At 40.7% G+C, this 27,773-nt stretch overlaps 1 protein-coding gene across 1 annotated transcript; it reads right to left on the bottom strand.

Moving 5' to 3' along the window:
- Positions 1 to 3,874: 3,874 nt before the first annotated feature.
- zbtb16b (zinc finger and BTB domain containing 16b) lies at positions 3,875 to 27,372 on the bottom strand. The gene is made up of 7 exons (XM_059330627.1): positions 27,322 to 27,372; positions 24,858 to 26,130; positions 21,173 to 21,270; positions 18,764 to 18,850; positions 9,855 to 10,025; positions 8,602 to 8,769; positions 3,875 to 7,628 (listed from the first exon to the last, which is right to left on the bottom strand). The coding sequence occupies exons 2-7, from the start codon at positions 26,033 to 26,035 to the stop codon at positions 7,399 to 7,401; spliced, it is 1,932 nt and encodes a 643-aa protein (XP_059186610.1). The 5' UTR covers positions 26,036 to 26,130; positions 27,322 to 27,372; the 3' UTR covers positions 3,875 to 7,398.
- Positions 27,373 to 27,773: the final 401 nt, after the last annotated feature.

The following is a 27,773-nucleotide window of genomic DNA, read 5'->3' as shown; positions in this document are numbered from 1 at the left end:
ACGCGGCGGCACGCCTGGTCTACAATCAGCCAAAAAGGTCACATGTCACACCGCTGCTCATTGAGCTCCACTGGCTACCTGTTGCAGCCCGCATCAAATTCAAATCTCTAATGCTGGCCTACAAAGTTGTCTCCGGTACTGCTCCTACCTACCTGAACGCCATGAGTCAGACATACGCTACCTCACAACCGCTGTACTCTTCCAATGAACAGTGCCTGGCTCTGCCCCCCGTTGGTCCAAGGCAATCCAGACTCTTTGCATTTCAGTTCCAACCAGAGCAGGGCGTCCCTCTCACATTTAAAAACCTCCTGAAGACCCAGCTCTTCAGAGAGCATCTTCTTTCCTAGCACCACACGATAATTCTACTCCTTAAAGAATTGTCATTAGCACTTATTGATGCACTAATAGCTCTTACTGGACTATACCATGATTGTTTGCTTTTTTTTCTTCTTCCTGTAAGTCGCTTTGGATAAAAGCGTCTGCTAAATGACTAAATGTAAATGTAAATGTTTCAGAAAGTTGTGTGCACCTAAATCAGTAAATCATTCTCAGCCTTTAACAAGTGGCTCCAAGGCACTCTTTAATGTTTGATCATTTCTAAGAATGACTTAAGTAGCCATTCTTTTGGGAAACTCCTCATTTAAATGTTTTTTTACTTTGTGTGAGATGTACACTTATAGTAGGATGACTTTTATTACATTGTTTTATGACATACTATACTACTACTACTTCACTTTGTAGTATATATATGTGTTTGCACTATTACTTGGATATTGTATAATATGCATGTACATATTTTTCTACTGTTCTTTTTAACAACCTTTAATAAATTCCTACTCCAACAAAACTTTGTTGTCCTGTGCAATGACAATAAAGATTATTCTATTTTATTCTATTCTATTCTTTTTTTTCATGGAAAACTATAATATTACATTCCTATAGCATTTTTGATATACTAAGACTTTTTTTTATAGCATATTATAGTATAACATTTTTTAAATTACATTTTTCATAACAAACTATTCTATGAAATTTTTAATGGTTTATTTTTATGACACAATACACCATAACACACAATACAACATTTTTATGATAGTATACTAGACTATATTTTTATGACATATAACAACATTTTGAGAGACATACTTTTAATTGAATATTATTAATTTTATTAAGACTTTTTTAAATGACATAATTCAAGGGACCCGTCTGTTACTTCATGGTCTGAAATTTGCAGATAACAATATGATGTTTGGCATCATGACGGATGGTGATGAATCTTCAAACAGCCAGAGGTTGAACAGCTTGCCCTTTTGTGGTCACAACAAGTTGGAGCTGAACATACTCACATGTCATGGAGATGACAGTGGACTTCAGCAGGAGCCCCCCAATACTTACTGTGTCTGCTGTGAAAGCATTCAGGTTTCTGGGATGCACCACATTCCAGGAAGTGAGTGTCAATCATAGATTCATACCGTCAGGAAAAAGTTCCAGCATATGATGAACTTCCTGCGTTGGCTACGGACCATTTAATGCAAAAACAACCATTACATGCCTTTACTGTAATGAGCACATTGTGTAAGTAGTCATAAGCACCTACCTAATAAAACAACTTGTTCAATTTCATAATTATTCCAGCATCCTTTGCACTCTGAAACATTGCACTATTGTCTCTTCATTGTCTCTGATTTCAGTGTCATTTACTTTTATATTGTATATTTATATGTATTTAATCTATTTAACGGGTAAGAACAGTACATTTATCATGGTTTAGTACAGTATGTGCAAAATATTTAAGAAGAAAAACATCACAGTGTTGTTCCGAAAATACCTTTAAAACACTTTGGAATAGTACGTTGATCATGGTAGTAATATAGTATGTCCAAATATATATTAAAAACACAATATTGTAGTATGTCAGGAATTTTTAAAAAACCGACATGTTATAAAATAATCTGTTAAAAAAATGACAGAAAAACACCAGATTATGGAATGTCCAAAAATAAAAATAAAAAATTGTTTTTAAAAAGTCATGTCAAATTTTTGAATTTAGTTAGTTACTAACTTTTTTAAGTTATACTGTTGCATGTCAATTTTTGTCAAAAGTGGTAAAATTTTAAAATGCCTAAAAATGCTTAAAATTGGCCTATATAGTATGTTGATAGATCATAATTAGACCAGAAATGACAGAAAAACACCATATTATGGGATGTCCAAACGCTGAAAAAAGTCACACAATAGCATGTAGATTTTTGTCAAAAATGGTCAAATTTTAAAATGCCTAAAAATGTTTGAGATGGTCCAATTATAGAATGTCGTAGTGTCGTAGTTCAGTTTATCAAATAATGACTGAAAAACACCTTATTATGGGATGTCCAAAAACTGAAAAAAGTCATACTATAGCATGTAGATTTTTGTCAAAAATAGTCAAATTTTAAAATGCCTAAAAATGATGGAAATGGACCAATTGTCGTCTGAGGGGGTACAAGGTGCTTAGTTACTTTTTGACTTAGTTGTTTGTTTATTACTGTGTTATTTAGTTAGTTACTTGTTTACTTACTTTGGTACTTAGTTACTTTTTTATTTATTAGTTATTTAGTTAGAGAATTGATCTGTCTACATTTTTAAGAGGTAAAACTTTTACTGAATGAAAACACACTAGAAAAGGCTAAAAGCTCTGAGAAAAAAACACACAATGCACTGTGTAGTGACCTGTCAATCATACGGTTGCCAATCCATTTTACTCTGAATGGGGGCTGTTATTTATTTTGAAACTAGCAATTGAGACCATTAATGAATTTTGAGAATGCTGAGAATGAGACCAATCCAAACACTTACCGTTCAACTGTATGATACATTACTGTATAATTAATTGTGCTTAACGTCAAGTTTAAAATCCTAACATCTTTCATTTCATTTGTCAATATAGCATGTTTTCTGGTTATTCAATAAATTAATAGTGTATATAAATAATCACATGGTGAAACCTATTTTTGTGTATCGATGACAAAACGGTTCCTTTATGCTTCTCTCGAGTTTTGCTCCCACATGCACGCACAGGATTGTCGGCGAATCGTCCAAATGACGTTAATTGCCATTGTCGTTATGCAGTTCAGCTGATGGTGTTCGACACTGTGATAGAAACAATATTTAAAAAATAGTATAGACTATATAACTATGAAGTGAAGCCAAAACATTTTCATCGCCCCCTGGTGGCTGGCTCACTTTTGTACAGTGGGATGTTAATAATTTATAGTCCTATTCATGGAAAAATTCACACATCATACATGTTTAAACCATCATATCGCCCAGCCACAGTGCTTGTTATAATCAGTTTAGATGATGTAACTGTGTATCAAGATATCTCGATATGTGATTTTTGATATGATTCCATTGAAAGGTAATAATTCAATAGAGCAAAAACAATAGGCAAATGAGACAAGATGCATAAAATAGTAAATTGTTTTATTCTTTTTTTAACCATGCCACCGAACACTGACGCATACAGAGTTGTGCCTGAATCCACACTGAGAAAACACTTTCACACACTGTGTTACAAAGCTGTAATGAAGAGGGATTTTACTGCACACATGGCAAGAAGAACAACCCTGATTGGATACCAGGTCGAGCTTTGATCTGGCCCTGAGGTAGACAGACATTGACATAATCTAAACAATGCTAATCACATCCTTCTAAGGACACATCAAATAAAAGGACATCTGCATTATCACAACATAGAAAGATCAAAGAAAAAACCCTTTTCAAACAAAAGTGCTCTGTTTCTTTTGGTCCACCAAGGAAATCCATTTATAGTGCATGTTCATGTAGAATAGATACAGTGAATGTGTGTTTTCATGGCACTGAGTGTTGTTGGCTACTTAAGAAGGCATTGGTTATGCCCAAGGACGCCAAGATTCGCTTTACACACTGTTTTCATCCAAAGATCTCAGTCCATTGTCACTTTGAAGGGAACAATTTGATGCAAGTTCCAAGCAATTGTGATGTAAAAAGTACACGCTTGTCTCAGAGTATCAGCCACTATCACAGTATGTTGCTTCCAGTTGCAATGTTCAGACAAAGTGGATCTACATGGCAGTCTATCTTTAATTAAGTAACAATAAACAAACACCCAGAAACAACTACCAATAGCACAGACCCATGTACTCAAGCACATCAATGCTCTACTTATAAAAGAGGCACAAGGGAGGGATCTTAATCAAATCAGAGACTTATAAAACACACACATTAAGATGTTTCTCAAATCATACCAAATGTAAACAGATAGCAAATTACTGTAATACAAAAATACAACATGTTTAAATCTATAAGGCCTGTGTTAGGCTCACATAAGGGAATAACATACCGTGACATTGTACATTACAGCTACACTACGACTGACGATAACCTGCTCATAGTGATTCAATGTCAGAATTTTCTTTTCAGGCTTTTGTAAAAAAAACAAAAAACGACGACTTCTTTTCATATTTTCTTCAATTTTCTCCTAGAAAATTCTGATTCTGTGATTTTATAAGACATCTATATATAGTTAATGATAAAAAAAGAAACTACACATAAAAGCCATGTTGAGGCTGTTTTTTTACACACTGTTTGTCCATTTAAATTATGATGCATTTGTTAGAAAATTAAAACTACTGATGACTGAATAATTTGCAGTAGGGTTTAAAAGTGAGGAGAGGTAGAGCTCGCTCTACTAGAAATCATCCCAAGAGACACAGACTGTGTGATGAAAACCAGCACATATTTGGTAACAAATAAACAACATATAAATAGCAAAACCTATTACATTGCAAGAGAAACTCAAATTGTAAGCCAGCTACCTCGAAACAATAACACCCACTGCAAGAAAGACAAGGCAATTAAAGAGATCAAGCTTGTGAGGTCAAAACGTGGCAGCCATTCAAGTAAAACATGCAGAAAATAAACAACTCCAAAATAAAAATCCAACAGCAGAAAATAAAACTGAGAAGTCACAGGAATTTAGGAGAGAGATGGTGTTGCAAAGTTCAGCCAATCAAGCCTTCGTGGAATTATTTTCAACATCTACTGCACAATCATAGAAGATGACTCATGTTGCCTGATGGTTTAGCAATCAATCAATCAATCAATCAAAAAGCTCCTGCTACACACACAGGTCAGCAGGCGAGCCATTGTGGCTTCGATTTTAACCACAGTGGATCCATTAGAGATACAGTTATCAAAACTGCGTGTGTGCATGAGGGAGAGTGTGTGTATGTGAGTGTGCACTAGGGCTGAAACAAAAAGTCGTCAGGAAACTCAATTCTGAGTTTATTTTTCAGGGGAAATGCTTAATATTTAGTTTCCTGCTTCTCAATATGTGAGAATTTGCTGCTTTTCTCTGTTTTATATCATTGTAAACTAAATCCTTTCAGACTGGATTGTTAGTTATTTATAGATTTCAGCTTGTCACCAAAATGTGACTACTTTTCCCACATTTTTCAGACTAAATGATTCATCACTTAGTAGTAAAAATTGACAATGACACTAATCATTAGTTGCAGCTAGGGATGCACCCATTGTGAAATTCTGGACATTTAAAATAACCATTTGTCTGCTAGTCGATGCCAACACTGATGTTTATTGTTGTTGTTCTTATTTTTATTTTTTCATTTCTCATGTTGGCCAAAGAAGCTTCATGAACCATTTTATGTTCTGAGCCCACTAGATGGCGACCTTTGTTCAACAAAGGACTGAAAGCAGGGGTCGACAGAAACAAAATACATTTTCAAGCATCTGTAATGAACTTGATTATACATTTTTTTGGGAAACTTTACTCCGATACATTTTAAATACAAATGTTGTACTTTTGACTCTTTTGGCTGTATTTCCATGAAGGTTCCAAAGTACTTGTTACTTTGACTTTCCTTTTCTAAAATGTGCCAAAACCCAGAATTAAACAGGGCTAAATAATTAAAGACTGTCGAATAGATAAGCTCCAAAGCTGCTGGTTCTTTTATTTGTACTTGGTTATGTTAAGGTGTAATTTACTGTCACACTGCAGCATCTCCTCTGTGGCTGTGGGCTGAGCTCCTCCACATACTGTACACACACACACACACACACACACACACACACACACACACACACACACATACAGCAAAAACAGCAGAGCAGAGAGGAGACAGTGAAGTGAACCAGGTGAAGTTGTATAATTACTCGGGTTGACGACAACTACAATGAAACCTTCATGAGTAAAAGCCAATTCTACAAGTTCCACAAGCCAGTCAGTGCATTCAGTTGGTTGTTTCAGAGCATTAAAAGAAAAAAAGGTACTTTTTGACTACGTTCGTAGAAGTAGCTGTACTTTGACTCAAGTCATGGAATTTTGTACTTGTTCCAAAACTAGTTGAAAGCATGTGATTCCTTGAGCCCTTTTCTTTAAACCAATAGCGCCAACTAGTGGGGTCAACATATGCAACTAATAAACAACTGGTTCATGAAGCCTGATATGGACATCCCTATTTAATATCCCTTTCTGCAAGGGAAACAAAGATATTTTCATTTCTAACAACTGTTTTAAAGGATTGTTTTGTCAGATAAACATCTGATATATCGGTGTATCCCTAGTTGCAGCCCTAGTGTGTACACACATTTGTATTCGTGCTTACATGTCTCTGTTGTTAGGTAAAAACCTTGTATCTCCCAGAATGACAGCTTCCCACAAAGCATTTTTCAGTTTATCCAAAAAGAGTGAATATTTTTTTAAAGGTGCAATTTGGAAGATTTGGCAAGATGTTTAGTTTTAAACATTCTAAAAATGAATTAACATCATCAACAGAATTACCCGTCACCGTTATGTTAGAATATTCAATGTATTCTGTTGCTGAAATTAGCATGCTAATCAGCTAGCCTCGGCCCGTAGCATCTTGTAATATCGCTTCGAGAGGCGGCAGTGAGTCATTGAAGCATCTAGTCTGTCCTCACAGAGGACGAAGAAGTAGATGCAGCTACAATGTTAGCTGTACAGCGGTTAGCAGCTTTAGTTTACAAGTAAAGTTAAAATTAACACCCACACTCAAACTGAGATTCTGCATTTAAGGGACTGTTGCATTGGTTTAGTCCTTAGAGTCCTGGCGGACTCAGTGGTGCGCACAGAGAACAATGTGTCTAACTGTACACAATCTTGACGAGTGTCATAGCTGAGTTTATGAAGTCGTGCATTACTTGCACAGGGAGAAACACTGCTCCCTCTTTTTTTTGGGAGCATGTGGCCAGTGATTACAAATTGCACCTTTAAACCCATTAAGAGACATGTGATCTTTCAGCATAAAAAAAACAGCAACACTGGAGTTACGAGGTTTTCACCCAACAGTGACAGTGTGTGTGTGTGTGTGTGTGCGCGTGGGGTCCAAGTCCTGCTCAGACGTAACAGACGTACAGATAAGTCTTTTCTATCCTCCAGTCCGCCGGCACATCCTCTGGTTTGTGGCCCTTCATGTGCTTCTGCATGGCGGCCAGGCTCGGGCAGAAGTCCTGGCAGATGGTGCACTGGTACGGAGACGCTCCGTTGTGAGTGCGCAGGTGCTTGATCATAGCCGAGTAGTCTCTGGACCGTTGGTGACACAGCTTACACTCAAATGGCTTCTCACCTGAAAAATTCAACAATCCAGCATTAACCTTGTAAACCCGGAGCCACGGGGCCTGCCAGGTGAAACGGGACTCACCTCTATTTCAGTCCACTGTACTCAATGTGGTGTTTGTGTGTGTGTGTGTGTGTGTGTGTGTGTGTGTGGTGTGAGTGTTTGTGCTCAAGGATCAGACCTATATCGGTTTGCCGATTAGAAATTGGCCAGTCAGCGTCATCCACCGCAAATACGACAGAGGGCTCTCTCTGACCTCAGCAAGGAATCAGGTAGCAGTCAGTGAAATGTAATAAAATTTAGACCTGTTGCACAACTTAATTGTATAATTAAATGGTTGTACAGTGATTTTTATATAAAGCAATGACATTTAAAGGCACTCTCAAGTTTCCTCTTTCAAAATACACAGTAGCTTTGAAAGCTGTTAATCATCACAGTTTAGTAGTTTGAATTTACTTCTTTTCATGCCATTTTCAAAATAAAATGTTTTTTCATACATTGGCTGAAAAAATAGATATAATAATAGAGCTGCAATGATGAGTAGACGAATCAATTAGTTGATCAACAAGATTATCACCAAATATATTTTTTAACTAATTAATTGTTCTATGTAATTTTTCATGTAAAAATGGCAGAAAATTCTTTTTTCATCCTCTCAAATATGGAGATTTCCTGCTTTTCTGTGTTTTATATCATATTAAATTGAATATCTTTGAATTTTGGACTGAAAAAACAACACATTTAAAGACATCACCTTGGCTATTTAGAAACTGGGATGGGCATTTATCACAATGTTATGACATTTTATAGACCAAATGATTAATCGCTTAATTGAGAAAGTAGTCAACAGATTAATCGATATAGAAAATGATCGTTTTTTCTCAGCCCTGCTAATTACTGGTACTTAATCACCTCTATCAGCGGCACTAAAATACCCCGCTCTCCTGCATGTGCGTGTGTGTCTTCGTCCCTGAACTCTCACCTGTATGTACACGGTAGTGTGTTTCTAGCTGGTGCTTGAGGCTGAACCTCTTCCCGCAGCCGTTGCACTCGTAAGGCTTCTCTCCTGTGTGGATGCGTTTATGGCCCCTCAGTGTGCCGTCGTCTCTGAAACAGCTCCCGCAGAATTCACACTCAAACGGGTGATCGCCTGAAAACACAGTCGTGTCACAAACAGCGGCAGCGACACCAACACAGCCCATTATCGTGAGAAGCATTAAAGGCTAACTTTATCCTTGGCACGACATGCCACGGGTGCATATGTAGCTGCGTAGGTCAAACAGTCACAGAGCCCTCTCTGCACATGCATATCAAGCAGGGAAATAATGTGCTTTCAGACGTTGCTAATGTTATGACACGAGGACACTCCTCTTGGCTGTCTGCTAATAGCTAATAAAAGTCCTCCAGGCATGTACTGCTCTGTTCTCTATACTGTAGTTAATCTATTTCTCTCCTAGGCTGAGGGTTTGACTCATCTCCAATGACCTATGTGCCTCATTATCTCAGTGTCCACAGCAACAGCCAAGTCAGAGGATACATTGCTCTCCTCATTACAGGCCGATTCTCCCCAATCCCCCACCCCACTGTGGAGCAGATGACATTTACAAAATGTTACTTCCAAGCAGAATGGCATACAAACAAGATACGCTGCCATGGCCAAAACTCCCTTCACTTCTGTCTCTTCACATCAATTATGTATTTCTCGTGTCTAGACATCAAGCCATCCTGACAGCTGGGAGTGTTATTTAAGGTAAAAGAAGAAAGGGGGACATCTTTTCAGTAAATATCTCTCCGTCTCCTGCGGCACTAAGACTCACCCTCGGTAGAACACACAGACAAGTCATTTCCATTTGCTTTTCCTTCAATATTTATTTGGGTTTCCTCTATCATTTTGGGTGAACCACACTAGAACTGACAGCCGTGAATTGCAGAAGCCCAAAGGCTGTCTAAGAACCCAAAATATAAACAGGATGAAATTGCCCAAAATATGCACCGGCCATAACGGTACAGTGCTGTCATCAGAGAGGTGAGTCATCTTATAGAGAAGTGAAAAGGAGGGTGGGAGAGGATGCATGCAAATTTACTAAAACCTTAAAGCCAGTAACCTAAGGAAATTAACCCATATACAGAAATAAATACAGCCGTCTTTGTCTCCCTTTCAACATATGCACACGTTTGACACCGCATGCTTATGTTTTATGACAGCGATGATGGTGCAAATGAACCGTCTCTTACCCGTGTGCGAGCGCAAGTGTCTTTTGAGAGTAGTGTGGCTGGGGAAGGGGCGCTCACAGTGGCTACAGATGTAGCTGTGCATGCCTGCATGGACCTCCATGTGCTGCTGCAGGGCCTTCTGGGTCTGGAAGCGCTTTGCACACAGCAGACAGAACACCGCCATGTCAGTCCCTGGAGAACGCACAAGACACAGACACACAGTTATTTCAGTACCATACACAGACAGGGCCTTAAGTGGGGAAACTGGGTCACTTCAACTTTGTGTGAGTCCTCAGAGGGAAAAGCTTCTTTCAAAGAGCAAGTGCCTCTACCTAAACTAACTCCCCTAAAAGCCCAGAGGCACTTTCAACTGCAAGTCTTTATACGTTCTATTTTAAACCATGAAAGTCATTGTTTTCTTTAAGAATTTCCCACACAATGCACAGCATGCCAATCACACAATCAATGGCTTCTTCCTGGTGTGTTAGATGTGTAATTATTCTCTTCATTCCCCATCAGGAGTCAGCTCCAGCCTGTGAAGTCCTCTGTCTCTGTGCTCAAAGAGCGGCTGATAGTAGCTCCACCCTAAATGATGCCTACACTATGCGCTCTGTGCAGAATGTTAAGTAGTGATATCAAGCCATTAAAGGCAGGACTGCAGGAAAAAACACAATCCAGTTTAATCCTGTGTGTGACCTGGCATCTCTTTGGGGCTGCTTTCCTGTTGCACAGAGTGTGGAGAGGAATACAGATAGGGAGTCGCTGGCAGGGTAGCTCAAGTCAAAATGGCTATGTGAAGAAGATCCATTGGCTGTCATACAGTCAACACTTGATCTACAGGCTGTGTACGCCAGCACTCAAATCCATTCTGGCTTTCACACCGATGCAAATTCATGTATGCGGTAAGACTGAGGGACTGGTTAATCAGCTGCATTGGACATAATGTGCATGTCCTGGAGAGTGAGGCTTTAATGTGAGATTATGAGGTCCTTATTTCTCTGTCTGCTCAGGTTGCAGATCATTTACAATGCTAGCAGGTCCCATTGCTCCTGACTCAGATTCAATCAGACATCTCCAGCGGAGGATCATTAGTAAACAGAGGACTGTGCCAGCACTTCATTGGAATTCAAGTGGGGTTGCTGTGTCGCATTTAAAATGCAGTCTGATGAGGTCCACTAAATCAAATCATTTGTTACTGTTATTGAAGTGCCTTGAGGCAACTGGCAATTAAATTGGAATTAACGCAGGGAAAGGGATACAGCACACTCATACTAAGAGGGAAGAGTGTCAGACACTTGCTTTAGGTTCAATCAAGTTAACAGGCGAGCCTGTTCAAAGTGGAAAGAAAAAGAAACAAATCAAGCAAATTCACATTTTCAGGGATAAATCAGAAACATTCACTGTGTATTGTTTACTAATCCACGTATCACAATTTGCTCAAACAAAGCAAGACGCTTTTTCAGACTTCACATTTCACGGATAAGTATAATTTGGCAAAGAAGCACTGAGCCTCGTCTTTGAAATTACAGGGCTTCTTTTTGAACCCACTTTTGAATTTTTTTTTCCCATCAAATCGGCACTAATAGAACTGATCATTCGTAATCATTAACAGGAAGAAGACAGGATGAAAGACATTCCCTGATCTTAACAATCCTGCAGGGAGGCGATCCGGTGCAATGAACTGCACCTGTTCAGAGGCTTTAGCCTGTGGACTTTTGCACAAAGGGCACACAATGAGGTCCAGGCCCTCATTGACCAAGCCCATTAGTCATAGGCTCCTTACGCAACTCCTGCAATCCCTGTCTTTATGCTGTCGCCTAATGACCAAGCCCTTTCTCACCCACGGATCACAATATTTTAGTTGAAGACAAAAGACCCTCCATTCTCAACGCCTCTGCGCCCTCCCCACTCCCCTTATCCGCTGACCATACAGGAAACTCTTTCACTGTCTAACCAGCTTCACTTTCTGCCTGAGTCATAACTAACTACTGCCAGTTCACAATGCACTGTGCAGCGGTGGAGTCTAATGATCTATAAAAATGGCTAAAGGCATTTAAAAACCACAAAATGCAGTCTCTGCATGACCTGTGATGTGAAAGCCTTGATCCACTTTAACCAGTTTTCTGTGGTAATATTTGCTGTGGCCAGCAGGGGGAGTGCTTTCTGTTCCAATGTGACCAGGATACTCTAGCTGCAGGCAAAGCAGAGCAGAGCCCTCAACCAGCTGAATAACATATTAACCACCTTGTAGATACTTCAAAGCTACTTTAATCACCGTCCCTCCACTCTCTCTTTATTAACTATCACATATTGTAAATGCGTGTTTCAATGCAGTCTGCGTACTTTGTTCTGTCTGCTCTGAAAGTTTAACATCCTGGTTTCTTTGTGGAGGTTAAACCGTTACTCCCTGACACACTCGCAGACTCTCACAGATGTATATCCTGATCCTTCTGTCACCAACAATACCGAAACTTGAGTAAAGAAATGTGACAAATATTCTGACACAAGAATCTCACTCTTGATCTCAGGTTGACACACGGTGACAACAGCTCAGCAGTCGTTTTCGGTTTGATTCTGCGCAGCCGACGCTGAAAATAAAAATAACAAATAACATCTTGAAGTGTAAACAAAAACCTTTCGGAGGCAAGGAAGTGTTTGTGTGCGTTAGTGGTGGCATTTCGCCTCGCTGCGCTCTGTTAACTTTTCAAAGAAAAAGGATTTGCAGTTGTAGAGTTTTCCAGTAAGCTTTGGTAATAAGTGCAGAGGAGCTTCTTTATGAGAGAATAAGCCCTAAAGTTGGCTGTCATTGCCCCCTGCTTTCTCACCCTTAACCAGACAATGGGCCTGGGATTTGGGTTTTAAGGCACAGGATGACCCCTGACCCTTGGCCCTCAATGGGGTAAATACCATGTAATCAATGGTATTCCTCAAAGGCTGGAGAGTTGACTGGGCATTGTGTTTAGTGGGAGGGAGCCTTAACAGTGGGAATAATGATTTACTTTGAGGCAAATCTGCTATGAGGCAGAAAATATAAACATTTACTGTGTGCATTATATTTCTGAGCTGCTTGTCTAATGCACAATTAGGTTAGTGATTCAGGGCCATTTGAGGTTGCTATGCTATTTCAGCATATCTCCACTAAAACCATGTGTATGCTCATGTGATTTAACATGGTCTGCCTTCATACATCTGCCACTTATTCAGTCCAACCGAGGTGGGAGCCAGCCACGCTCTCACGCTGCCTAAGAAACAAAACCATGTGTCTAGGCAACCAGATAGGATCATGGTCCTTGTTGGGGTGAAGTGTTCAAGCTAATCCCTTCATTCACAAATAAGCGCAGCCTGTTTCTTTTCAAGCGGCAAACAAAAGTTTTCCCACCCTGAGAATCTGGGAGTAAACCCACTGCAAATTGAACAAGAGATTGTATTCAGTGACGACCGCAAATCTGTATAATTTCTTCTGTGTTGATCTTAACTTCAGTGTCCGGAGCCTACCAATTAAACTGATGGATCTGTAAATAATTTGTCTTTTATTTTTGCTGAAATATTTAAAGGTCACAATAAAGGGGGGTATCTGGACTGTATTTGTATTTAAATATTGATTGGAGTTTGTTGTTGAATAATCCATTTCCTGGTGAGAATAATTGTGGATGATGGTTTTGTTTTGAGCTTGTGTGTCTTTGATGCATAGTTAAGATTAACTTTTCTTAATGACTTGTATCCCTCCCCCACTGGGTTCAAGTGTGTGTGTATATTTGAGTCAGGCTTTGTGCATTGCTCTTCATGTGGTTTGTACAACACCAATTCCAAAGTTTGGCTAAAACATGAAAAAAATGCAATAATTTTCTAATCCTCTTTGATAAATATTCAATTTGAAACTGTACAAAGACAATATATTTTCTGTCAAACTGATACACTTTTTTTGTTGTTGTAAATATACACTCTTAATTAGGATACTATTAGATCAATAGGTAGAAAAAGCAGGAGCAGGGAGGCAATTTTTAGAGAAAAAAACTCAGAGATTAAAGTCATAAATATATGAGAAAATAACTTTGATGTTCTTGGAGATTCAAGTTGTACAATAATGAAAAAACACTCAAATATTATCTGAGATTATAAATTACGAGAAAAATCTTGATCATCCTCTGAGATTTTGGAAAATTTGTGGGGATTTTTTTCTGTAATACACATTTTACAGAGCCTTTCCATCTTTTTGGGATCAGAGTTGTATGTTATTATTTCAAATGATGTCGGTAAAATAATGATATAAAATCAAATTGCAGAAATATATGGAAACAAAACATTTAATTGGAACTGCACTATTTTAATAGATGCTTGCTCAGTTTAATCAATTGAGCTTATTGGTTTGAGTAGATTGTGATTGACAGCCCAGTAAAGGCTAAACTAATCTCCTGGTGCCATCTAAAGGGCAAAAAATTTCACACAGATTTCACAATTTCCAGTATTACATCATGGCTGTCCACCATCTAGAGCATGCATTGTGAAGGCACTATAAACTCTGTCCTCAGGCTGTGCTCAGTGCATATACAGCGTGCTCACTGTCTGCTGGCTCACTGATATCGCCCAGTTAAACATACACAGTCATGCAGGCTACATTACGTGCAAGACCTCACATGACACGCTACTGTATGTGTGTGCATGCAGACAGCTCAGTGTGGTTGTGGCAGCTCGAGCAGAAACTCTACAGTACCTTAAACAACCCCTGGCGCTCATCAGCAGACTGCTAATCTACCCGAGTGAGGAACAACCGACTTAATAATTAATGCAACAAGAGATACGTTGCTCGTGTTTAACCACCATTCCATGGATCGGTTCATTGAGGTCACAAGCGGTTTTTCATTTGCCTCAATTCCTAGAACGTTAACCGTATTCTCTCTATCTACTTTATTTCACTCTACCAGAAATGACAGCACGTCCCGGGGCTTTTTGTATCATGACAGCGAGTGCAAGTAAATACTGAGGGCACAATGGCCAAACAGAGTTCAATTCAGTTTAAGGCTTGTATGAATTACAACTGGGTATTAACAGGAGGGTGCAGTATGATGATGGACACACAATTATGGCGAGCTAAAAGGTCCGCATTATAAAGCCCGGACTGTGTCTGAATGAACTACAGAACTGTTTAATTAGGGCTCGGACAGAAGGTAATATTATTCACTTGATGAAGCAGCCTGTAATGTGTGGAAACACACAGCTGCTGTGAGTACACAAAGGCAGCACTCTTATGGCTTTTGCCTTGAAGGCAAGGTGGCAAAATGGTCAGCCAGCGAGGCTCGGAGCATATACAGTCAATTCCTGTGCGTGCTGTAGATAAGCTAAAGTCTTCCAAAATTGAGAGCTCGGTGCCCCAGAGCCCTTGACTTGCGCTGATGAAACAAACCCCTTTGTTGTGAGAGCAGTTCGGAGACGGATCCATTCTTTTATTTTGGGCACTGACAAGTAGGTCAGAGGAGACTATGACAGTGCTGTGGTGAGGAGTAAACAGCAGCACATGATGTTGTTTTCCTCTCAGTCCTGGCATCCAACACCAGCAGCAATCCTCTTGCCCTCAGGAAGTCCTCACATACCCCCTACCCCCTTCCCTTCCCACAGTCCGCCCTGCCCCCGAGCCCCCCTCCCCCCTCTTTGATCTCTAACTTCAACAACCCACGGCCATTCACCTCTGACATATCAAAACAGCTAAAGAGACTTTCACTGTAGTGTTTCAGTGTTGCCAAATTGCTTCAGAGTAAGGTCTCCCAAAAGTGGTATTATTTCCCTTCCAGAGGAGGTGGACAGCAGTGCTGCAGCTGCTGAGGTCTGACAAGTGTTAATCTGCTAAGAGGAAACTCATTTGGCTCACTGGTTATGCCACATGGCAAATTAAAGCCGAAGCGGCACGATCGTCACGAAAAGATCCTGTGTTTTAAGGAGAAATAAAATACCGGTTTTTATTTGTTAAATGTGAATTTTCATGGAGTTGCTGTATATTCTGAACACAGTTGATTAAATTACCTGTAGCTCACGTTGGTGTCAGATGTGAGAGCTACAATAAGAGTCAGTAAAAAAGAGTCCTGCGTCACAACAGAGTGAGCTGAGATCATGACAAAATGAGAGAGTAATGCCCTCCTGTACCCTGCTCTGGATACACTGCCAAGCTGAAACCGAGCTCTGGATGTTTACAAGTTGTGGGGAGATGAGGGTAGAAACTTCTGGGCATCGTTAACACCCCTCCATGTCCACATCCATTAAGTATTCATACTGTGTGTGCCACCTGGAGTTACAGTTACATGCCAATGCTCCTGAGAGGGTTATCACCTTTCTCTGACAGTAGCAGAAAAGGTGTGGATTCAGACACTGTCAGACATACTGTATGACAACAATGCAGCTTTTTTTTTTTCTTTTCACAGCTGGAGTTTTTAGGCAAATAAGTGTTGTTAAATCTTTCTCGCTTCAGGCTAATGGGATAATATTCAAGAGTAAAGTGCCACTTCAGTACAAGGCAAACTCATTAAGGCTTTAAAGGTTGTCAGTAATGATTTTATCAATGGCAGTAAATCAGTTATCAATGCGTTAGATTTTCACCAGGTTGTGGCTTCATATTTGACTCATCATGTTAGTTGGTGTTTATGACTGTTGTGTGAAAAAAAACTAGGTCATGGGTTTTTTTTGTCCTCTTTAAAATAGGGCTGCAACTAACCATTATTTTCATTATCGCTTAATCTTTTTGTCCATAAAATGTGGGACAATAATAAAAAATGTCTGTTATAATTTGCCAGAGCCTGAGGGGACGTCTTACTATTGGTTTTTTTGTCCAGCCAACAATCCAAAAACCCAAAAGATATTTATTTTACTATTAGAAGGCTGGAAAACCAAGAAAAATTGACATTGTCTGGCTTTTTCGCTTAAGAAAATCAGTTGTCTAGTATTTAAGTTTACTTGTAATGAAATGTGCTATATAAATAAAGATGCCTTTGCAAATTACTTATTAACCATCAATAAGGTCTATGACTCTACTATAATAATAAAGTGGTATCATAACACTTGTGAAAATAGTAATAGAAATGCTAATTGACAGATTGAAAAAAATCAATTTATTTTTTGACTTTATAGTTTCTATTTAATAGGTTTTACACTTAATTTCCCTTGTTTTATAGATTGTTTTCCTTCCTTCCTTCCCCTTCCTATAAAGCACTTTGTTACCGCTCGCTCTTAATGATACAGAAGTCTGTTAATGTGGGTCTTAAGAATTGATTTAGAAGATGAAAATGACTTCAGCTACTCAGGCAGGTTGTTCCAAACTCTAAAGAGCCCAGATTGCAAATCACAAGTCACCATCCACGTTTGTGCAGCCGCTCAGCCAAAAAAAACACAACTTTTAAGAAGAAAACATTTGGATTCATCACGATGCCAACTGTTCATGCCAGACATTCACTGGACAAGTAAAGGTTGTAATACGAACATTTTCTTATTTTTTGGAGTGATTAAAGAAAACAAAACTCTCGTTGTCGATTGTGAGTGTAAGGTAAATAATTGGACAGGCGCGCTCAGGCAGGAGGTGAGGATAGTATGTCTGTGAAACTGTGACGCTGGTGCTGTAAAGCTACGGCTGTGGCAAAGTGGCATGCAGTGGGTTTGGATGCCAAGAGATATTAGTGGGTGATATGTGAGAGGGCCTCCCACCTCCATGTTGATAAATTATGGAGCATCATGACAGGAACAGTTTAACCCAGCCAGCATGACAGGCAAGTTTAGACCCACAATCACAAGTCCCATAGTCACGGCTTACTCAACAGCTCCATGCATGCTGTCCAGGTTAAAGAGAATGGGCCAGATGTATAAAACTCAGTGTGGATTCAAACTGTGTGTTCCCAAGACAGAACTATGCATACACGTTCTTCTCATCAGATTTATGGCCACACTTTCGCCTAATTCTGTTTCATAAATATAATTTATTGTGTAGCTGGAGGCACATGCGCGAGCTTCATTTCCACACACACAATTGGCCATAAATGGGTGTAGAAATGCAGACAAACATGCACCTGACCCGCTCTGCCAATCGTTAGACCGGTCATTGAGAAATACTGCGAAGATTGTGTGAGATTTTCCAAGGGTGCTGAACGGTGTTATTATGCACCGCTGTGGCTATTTGTAGTGTCTCACTGCTAATTCCTCACTTTACTGAGATTTTACCAGGTCAGGATTTGCAATCATTTTTACAACCATGGTAACAAAAAAGTTGGGATGCTGTAAAAAAATTATTTATCAAGTTTAGAGAGTATATTCACATAAAAGCTTAGCAGTTTGATCATAAAATATACTGTTTTTGTACAGTTTTCAATTGAATATATGTCAAAAAGGATTAGCAAATTATTCTGTTCAATAATTTGTTCTGTTCAATTTATGTTTTGGAATCAAGGTTGTCATCAACGTCAGAAAGACGATCAGTGATTCAGTCATAGCGCTCATGTTGAAATTGACTTCACAAAGTGCTCCACAACTCAGGATAAAATTAAACCATCATTAACAGAGAGATGTTGGCTCACATGTAAATAAAAAGAATGATAAATCATAAAAAATTTGAAAATACATTTATAAATGTGCCTCTGATTGACATTTTACCAAACGCTGTGCAGCCTGGCATACAAATTGGCAAACAACCTGAAAATAATGTTTTATTATAACGTTAAATATCTCACCTGATATTTCATGTTCACCTTCACATTACCAGCAGCTTTCTAAGCTAAAACTGTGCGTGTGCCTGGTTTGAACACTGCATGAGGTGCTCACGTTCTTCCTTTATAAATACCAGTTTAAGTGTGGGGAATGGTGTACGCATGCTTTTTGTGCATGCCCATTGTTTATGCACCTGGTCCTGTGTGTGTGTGTGTGTGTGTGTGTTAGTGCATGCACACATATTTGTAAAGTACCTGTGTGTGTTTGCCTGTGGGCTTCCAGAGCATCCTCTGAGGAGAATGTTGCTCCACACTGATCACACACCAGCGCCTCTGCAGGAGCTGTAGATAAAATCAAATTTATAATAAGGTTCTTGGATCAGACAGTAAGACCAAACATGTGTGTTTTTGTAATTGTAGAGTAAGTCAGTTAATTTGACATTTAAAGAGAACTGTGGAGGAGAAAAAAAGCAACAAGATGGGAACAAAGGCGCCCTATTTCAAAAGTCACCAAAGAGCCTTGCTTGTCACACACTCGTGCTTTTCAGGTGTTAACACAAGGAAGCAAATGCGCAGAGTACAATGGGGCAGAGGAAAGCGCCATAAAAACACAACTCAGGACAAACAAAAGCAGCAGACAGGGTGCAACGGCCCTTCTTCTTGACAAAAAAGAGCCGAGCTGAAGAGTTTTATTTACCGTGCCCTGTTATCAGTCTCTGAACAGTGAGCAGACTGTCTGCCTGAGAGGCCACAGAAGGACTGGGTGTTCTCTCTACAGCAGACGCTTCCCGCCTGCGGCACATCCCTTTATCAAAAAAACACTTCAGAGTCAACACCCCAAATCCCATCGCATGCACTGTAACTACAGTTCCCAGTTCACCTTTGGAATGCCCTTGTCTATTCTGATGAAGACATGAAAGAGACAAGTATGCATACTGCTTGCAGAAATGTTCAATCCTTGTTCTGCACTCACCTCACACCTGCACAGACAGACACATAGGACAGATATGCACAAACACACACACACATTCTTGCTCTCTCTCACACACACGCGCACACACACAGCTGTTTGGATGTGGGTTGGCTCTCACAGAGATGTAAATCGGTTGCAGATCCATACTGGCCCAGGGCTCATTCACTGATCTATTTTCTGCTCAGCTGGCTTTAAATGAAGTTAAAATGACTCATTAAAACACCCACAAGCTTTGGGAACTCTGAGCGCTAGAGCCTAAATGTGGTCCTCTTTCAACTCTTACGATGCCTCTATACACAGACACTGTGCCACTGTTCCCAGTGCTGCACACAAATAACAAAAAAAGCCCCAATCTGTTCATTTCTAAAAACAACAATTTTTGAAAACAAACTGGTTACTGTTTCGGAACGGTGCGTTTTGTTACACGGAGCAAAAATAAAACTTGGTGGAGAGTAGTCTTATATAGGAGTAACACTGGAACAGTGTTGTAGATCCTGATGTTGTGTGACGCTGTCCAGTGTGGTGTGTTGTGTTGTGTGAGATTGTGTGATAAGGGAAGAAGAGAACATAGTGCATTGTCTTGTGCAGTCAAAGGCACGGAGTGTGCTCTCATCCATAAACCATCAAACTGTCTCCAGACGCGGCTGCAATCGTCCTCCATCAAAACACTTTGTCTGGCATACCAAAATAAGAGCCAGCATCGAGCTGAATACCAAATCAGCCCATTAGAGCAGTGGAGCACTCGCTCCTTAGCAACCAGCGGGATCTAAGGCTGCTATACCGAAATACACAGTGACAAAGAAATGAGATCCACATCTCTTTTTTTTTGTAGTATTATGGGTTGACACATCGGGATGGGGAGAGTTTATGCAAAAATTCAAATTAGGTTAAAGGTGCTGCTGTTGTGGATGTCACTGCGAATTGAAAATCAAAGCGTGTTGTCTGCGAGGTCTGCGAGTAACACAAGACAATATGTGTGTTTAGGGTGATGCGGAGCGTATAAAAGGGGCGACTCAGGTGAAGTTTAAAGAAGCAGATTCCCTCTCATCTGTCAGCAGTATGTCATTCCCGAACAATCCTCAGAGAGAGCAGGCGGAGAGGACAGGGACCTCGCCTTGTCTATACACATATTCCAACTGAGGTTTCTGTTTCTGTTTTAGTTTCATTTTTAGTCCCTGATCTCCCCCCCACCCCCTCTCCACCCTCCCCCCCCTCCCCCCCTTCCTCACCCCCCCTCTGCTCCTCTTTCTCTATTTTGGATAAAGTAGCTGGGAGAGCAGTCAGGTCTGATTAAGTCTGCATTTGGGTACAGTGTGTTCCTGGACACACATCTGCGAGCGAGCCATCACACACGCTTCGGAACACTGGCAGAACACCCAGGCCTGCCGGCAGCTCATGATGTCATCACTCAGAAGGGGCAGAGCTGGCGAGCTGCCAGAATCTCCGAAAAAACACAGAAACGATTCAAACGGAGAGAGAGACTAGAGAGCGACGGAGAGGAGAGGGAGGGAGAGGTACACAGACCTAAGCATGGAAAAGAAAGCATGATCCAAGTATTCGGAGCAGCACTAACTGGTAGGAGGAGGAGGGGGGGTTGTAGTATGAACAGGTGCATTTGAAAAGGCCGCACTATCAAGAGGCTTCATAAGCACTGAATACTCTGAGATGAGAGTGTGAGAGTTACTAAGTACCTGTGTGAGACAGCATGTGCATCCTTAGCCGCATGCTGTCCTGGAAGTGTTTGCCACAATATTCACAGCCGTGGCCTTTCTCCTCGTTATGCAGCCTCCTGTGGAAAGACAAACACAAATGCGAGCGTGTTAACAGAGACGAGAACAGAGCAAGAACGCACTTGTGATAATAAAAGTATCTCGGTTTTGCGCCTTTTTTTTTTTTTTTTTTGTCTTTTTGTAAGGTCTCCCAAACCCAGAAGCATCATTGTCCTCGTAACAAGAGGAGCATGTTTTAATTCCGGCAAGAATCCCTCGCTGAATGCAACATCATTAGTGTAAGAGGCCCTTGGAGTTGTGAATCACAACGCATGAATGCTAAAAGAACACAGACAATAGGATATCTGGCTAATTTCAGAGTGCAGACATACGCGTGCCTCCACCCGCCAGCACTGCAAGACACTGGGCACGCACACAAGAACACACACACACCAAGCACATGCACGCAAACTCACACCCCAGCACAACGTGCACACACACGCACACGCACACACTTCTCCTGTAACTGCAATGAAAAGGAGAAAAGACGATGATTCGCTGAAGCTCCGCCGGCAGCAAAACCTATCATATCATATCACACACATCCAAGCATGCAAGGCATCTGTACTGTTATCCTTATATCACCCTGCTTACAGCCTAAAAGGACCACACCATTAAACACACTGTGTGGTCAAAATAAATGAGTCCTGAGATGTAGCACGCATGAGATCAACATTAACATTATGGAAAAAGAATGATTTTGGGGCTGTGCTCGGGAGCACTGACAGATTTCAAGGCTTTTTATTGCTGGTTTTAAGATCTGACTGAAAGATGATCATTTACGTGAAAAATCATGTGAGACTTTTATTTTGGGTGTCCTGATGACCCTGCAGTCTGAGGTGTCAACCATGTCACCATGATATATATATATATATATATATATATATATATATATATATGTCCTTGAGAGATGAGAGAGAATCTGCTTCTCTTGTTAATGATTTAATAAAAGGCAAAAATATGGAGGGGGCTTCGGCCAACGAGATCATGTAACATAACATAACATAACATAACATTTTAAATCTAGCTCGACACGTGTTGCATTTCATTCTCTCGCAAAAAATACCATAAACATTATAATGGTATTCTTTTAATCCCTAAAAGCTATGCAATGAAAAAATTTAAGTTAATTAATCTAATTAATTAATTGATAAAAGCCAGGTCATCAAAGATAATATTTATGTATACTTACATTTATTATAAATGGATGTTTATAAAGTGTAGAGTGTGGGTTTGTTATGACTTTGATTGATTCATTAGAAACAGTTTATAGGATGCATTGTTGCCAAGGACTTTGCTAATCTGTCTTGGTGCTTTACTACGCATGTCTAAACTTATTGATAGAAACATTCAGATTTTGTGCATTGTATTGCTATGACTATAGCCTCTTGCAGATGACACTTCATAAGCTCCTGGTGGGTTTGAGGGCAATTCTCTTTCACATTCCTTTGCAAATAATATACAAAATCTTTGATTTTTTTTTCAGCTGTACAAATAAACTAAACCAAAATAATGAAACAGCATGCATGTGTAGTACATGGAACATAAATAATTATATGTTTTAGTCTTGTGTACATGGGTGCAGGTCTGACTTGCTTGTACATACAATGTATGTTAAGGTATATAATGAGATGCATGACTGTATATTATTTGTATGCTTACTTAAATGTTTTCTATATGCATAATACACTATGAATCAATTTAACTTAATCTATATTTAAATTATATCTCAATGAGTATACAGGTTCTTGTCTGCCAAGATTGATTTATAGAAAGTTATTCACAAAAAAGAAAAGAAAAATGACAACATGACGTGTTAACACATACAACAATTTCTTACAATTTGAGGAAAAAAATGTACATCAGTAGTATCACGATAATCATCATGGTACTATTGATACACAGATGCCAAGTACATATAATGTTACTATACAAATTATTATTATTGCAAAATACAAATTAAACCTTTAGGACTATAATGATGAATGTACTTTCTAGCCCACTGGTGCTGTGTTGAGTTGTTTTATTTTATTCATTTATATAGCCTGTAATACGGTTAATTTTGTCAGGTACATGCTATATTATTATTATTAAGTGCTGTCTGTCTATTGTATTAGGACTTCATATCGTGATAATATTGTATCGTGGGGTCTCTGGTGATTCCTACTCCAATAGAAAGTTTCATTAGTAGAGGTTTCAGTAACCTTTGAAATGACCTGAAATAGTTTTCATTTTGTTATGAAGGAATGACCTTTAAAAAAATATTGCATACGTCTAATTTTGGAATGCAATTTTTTGTTCCTTTATTCTACTTGGAGACAAACAAATTGGTTTGATTTCAGTAGTTTTTCACCAATAAACTGTGCCAAAAGAAACTCCTTTAACAACAAAGTACAAAATGTCAATCTACACAGCAGGTGTATGCTCAGTGACCTGGTAACAGACCTACAGAAACTTCATTACATCCTTAAGCAGTGCCACCAATGCAACTCCTTCAACCTGCGGACATCCGCCTGTCTCCGTGAGTAAGCAGCGCGCATCACTTAATATCCCACAGGATGCTCTGTTTCACCGGGCTGTTTCAGCACAACTCTGCAGCAGCACGAGGCTGAAATGTCAGCCTTGAGCGCAGACAGGAAAAGGCTGTGATCCTAATCATGAGTTAACTGCATATTAGGAGTTTTGGCTCACAGATTGTCTTGTTTCTAATGATTAGTGATGAGTCAAACACTGCCAAGCACGCAAAATTATAAACATCTGCAATCAAGTTAATGAGAGTTGTCATTGAGCTATTCTGTAACTTTTTCTGTACGATGACAAAATTGAAACTGACAAGCTGGTGAATAAAAGAGGAATGAAGAAAAAACAACAGAGCGGGTCGTGAAGCAGAAGTTATCCATCATCTAGCTGAAGCGTCCAGCCTGGTCCCTGCTGAGAGGCTCCTCTCTACTGATGCAAAGGAATGCATATCAAATAGCCTTGGAGGCAGCCTCTTGTGTGAGGCACGCTTCTGCACAAATAATCAAACCGAATTTAGAAAATAAGGCTTTGTAAATAACAGCGTTATGCGACACCAAGGCCTCTTTATATCAAATCCCTCACAAAGACCCGATTCAAAACTTCCCGACACGTCTCACTGTTAAGACATGAGTGCAGGTGTCCCTGGGAATAAATTAACATATTTGCTGTTGCTCCTTCCAGCTTTTAACTCTCATAGTATTTTAAAATGATCGAGGGGAAAACAGACAGAGAGAGTTCAATTCAATAGACACGTGTCCAGTGAATTTTCCTAACGGCATAATAAACTACTTTCACATTCATTATACCCTACAAGCACGCATGCACCTGCACATCTCTCATAGCTTTTATTAGATGCAACATGTTTGTCATTGAAAATCTTGAGCAGGGCGTAAAGCAGCGTTATGAAAGACTGAAACTACGCCGTCTTTCAATGTGATTTAGTTATCATTAGATTTTGCACCAAAAACTGAATACAAATGTTCATTTTCTCTCATTTTACATTACTTAACATCTTGAAATAGATTTAAAATATTGTGTAAGGTTGCAGGAAAATTATAAAAACAATGTGGTGTTGATGGATGTTTACCTGTGCTGCTCCATGGCCTGCCTGCTGTGCAGCTGAAGCCCGCACTCGCCACAACACTGCTGGCCTTGAGCCTGGCCCTCGTGCCTCATCCCTGCAGCAAACTGGCCCAGCCTGCTGAGGAGCTCCCTGTGCAGCAAGCCTTGGTGCAGCAGGCCGCTGTAGGCCCTCGGGTCCAGCGGCACGCCCAGGGACGGGGCCACTGAAACGGACACTGGCAGCATCCCCTCCCCTGTGTGGTTGGAGGGTGCAGAGTATATGGAGGACAGATGCTTCTCAGAGATCCCGGGGAAAGAGTCGGGAGAGTTCCCCGCCACTTGTCCTCCATCTTCGGGGCCTGTGTGCAGCTCTCGGGCGCTGGTGATCACGCTGCCTCTCAGGGGTGTCCCCGGGCCCTCGTCTCTGGGCTGGTCGGACATGCAGCTTCCCTCACCGGTGCTGGAGGACCTGGCCTCGCAGCCGTTGGCATCATCCACCTGCATGCTCTCCGATTTTATACTTCTGCCGGGATCCAGGGATGAGGCCTGGGATAACTCTGCACTGTGGCGCTGAGGCTGCTGGGAGTTCTCCATGTCGACCTCCGTGTCCATCTTGGGGCTCAATTTAGGAGGCGCCTCGGACTCTGGGCCAGGAGAGCCTCCCTCTGTCATGTGGTACAGCGCCAGGTGGTGCAGGGCGGTGGGAGTGATGCGGTTGGGTCCATCCTGTATGGAATGCTTCTTGGACATCAACATGTGCCTCCAGTGTCTGGCCCGGCTGTGGTCACTGTGGTCTCCAGAGCTGTGAGTCCTCGTTGCCACCTCCTCCGTCTCCTCCGCCTGGATGGTCTCCAGCACTTTCAGACACTGCTCCTCCAGGTACTCTATCTCCAGGATCTCAGCGGCGTACAGCAGGTCGTCCAGGTCCTCGGCTGTGGCCTGGAGCGAGGCGGTGTAGGCGTACTCCAGGATCTGCTGGAAGGTCTTGGGGGACAGGAAGTCCAGGGCGTAGCGCAAGCTGCTGCGGTGGAACAAGATCTCGAACATTTTACTGGTGCAGGCCAGGACGGTTCGGTGCGCCGGGAACTCCTGGCCGTCCACTGTGATGATGACATCACACAAGGTGCCGGTCAGACGCATCTGATTGGCCCGCTGCAGAAGCGTGCTGGGGTGAGTGGGATTGTGGAGCTGGAGCACACCCATGTTTGTCTGACCCGTATCCACTCGGACCTTTTCTGAGCCCACGCATGAGGTGTGGCTGTCCTGCGTGCTTCACCTGCCTTCAGCTGGTTGTAGGTCTGTGATGGAGGGTAGAGCGTCATTAATGTCTGTCTGGCTTACAGTGTGATGCAAAAGGCAGTAATTACACTCCAGCGTGCACTTTCATCCACAAGCAATCAATAGGAATATTTTTTAATGAATAGAAAAAAATATATATATATATATATTATGTGAAATGTAAACCCTCTCTTGATCTCATCAGGGGTTTTATTTCATGCACCCTACATGTTTATTTATTTTAATTAGGAACCAAAAGCAGACAACAGGTCGATAAGCACAAAGCAACAGTTTCCATTGCAGGTGATTAGTCTGAGGTCTCGTTCAGAGCGGTCACGTCGCTGTAATAACGTCTGCATACTGAGAGGTGACGGTTCAATTTATCAAGCTGCTCACACACTCTCCTCTCTCTCTCTCTCTCACACACACACACACACACACACACACACACATACACACACACACATCCGTGCCCTCAACAGGTTGGCCATCTATTAACAAACGCCTTGCAGGGCTGATTAGTTCATTTAGGCTGCACACGTCCATGATTAGATGTGTTAAAGACAATTAACGCGCTCTGTTAAAAATCCCCTAAATAAGTTATAAAACTATTAAATTAATGAAAGCATGCAAATGAAGCGCGACCCTGCATGTATTTTCACCACATTTAAACGCCTAAACGACAGTGTGAGTGATGATTAGACTCTGTGTGATGATTGTTGTCGGACTACTCAGCAGCACCTCGAGTGATGCTGACAGGCTGCATCCTCAACTAACCGCAACATCAGAGCGCATCAGGTGCAGCCGCACAAATCCACCTTTATTATCCAAACACATTGCGACAAATTAACCCTCTCCATGCGCTTATTTACTGCCTGCGCGGGTGCTTAAGGGGCCGCGTGCTGTCCGAAAATTTAAAGAGCACCAATTTATCCAAAATAGTCCAAATGATATGTCGAAACAGTCTGCGATACAGTGTGCGCTGAATCAAGTTTGTGAAATCTTAAATCCGACTGCGGCCAAACTTGGGGTCGATTTGCACATGTCTGCTGTAAAACGACATTAAAACAACCCGCCATAAAACTGACAACATGCAGAATATTAATTGTTAAAAATGACTCTGAGGCTGGAAAGTAGTTGATCGGAGCAGAATCTGCTAAAAAATGATGAGCAGGAGAAATAAAAGTGGCGGCTGTCACAGTTGTTCTTACCTCTGTCTCCTAACGTCCTCCGCTGATTACCCAGGCAACATCATGCTTACACATTTCACAGTACCCGCTCCAAACTCAGTCCTGCTCCAAGTAAGCAAATCATCACCCAGCCGCGACAGTCAAACCAGCAGGGGGAAAGCAACACTTCCGACCAGAACTTTCAAAATAAAACAAGTCTCTAGAACCACGTGTTGAACAATTTGGTTATATCGTGTTAGCCTATAGTTAAAAATAGCAAGATAATAATTAAATTAACTGATGAGTAATTGAATAATTATGCTGCAACCAAACTTAAGGGTAGACACTGCTGGTGAAAAGGGTAAAAAAAATTCTATATGCAAATTTAGCACAATCTTATTAATAATGTGCTTTTTTAAACATATATTTTCGGACAGAAATCTAAACACTTGAGTGTTATATGCAGTGTTGAAATCCTTTTTGTTGACATATTA

Source organism: Centropristis striata, chromosome 4 (assembly GCF_030273125.1).
Source record: "Centropristis striata isolate RG_2023a ecotype Rhode Island chromosome 4, C.striata_1.0, whole genome shotgun sequence".
Classification (NCBI taxonomy): Eukaryota; Metazoa; Chordata; class Actinopteri; order Perciformes; family Serranidae; genus Centropristis; species Centropristis striata.
The sequence above is the reverse complement of the archived record's forward strand: the minus strand, read 5'-3'. Positions and strand labels throughout refer to the sequence as shown.

What these genes read in the sequence shown, in the direction of transcription:
- zbtb16b (XM_059330627.1), bottom strand. Translation starts at nt 26,035, where the DNA reads ATGGGTGTGCTCCAGCTCCACAATCCCACTCACCCCAGCACGCTTCTG. An exon ending in CCACAGGCAAACACACACAG is followed by an intron (nt 10,026 to 18,763) that starts GTACTTTACAAA and finishes TGCGTTCTCCAG; the next exon opens with GGACTGACATGGCGGTGTTC. An exon ending in ACACTACCGTGTACATACAG is followed by an intron (nt 7,629 to 8,601) that starts GTGAGAGTTCAG and finishes TGAATTTTTCAG; the next exon opens with GTGAGAAGCCATTTGAGTGT.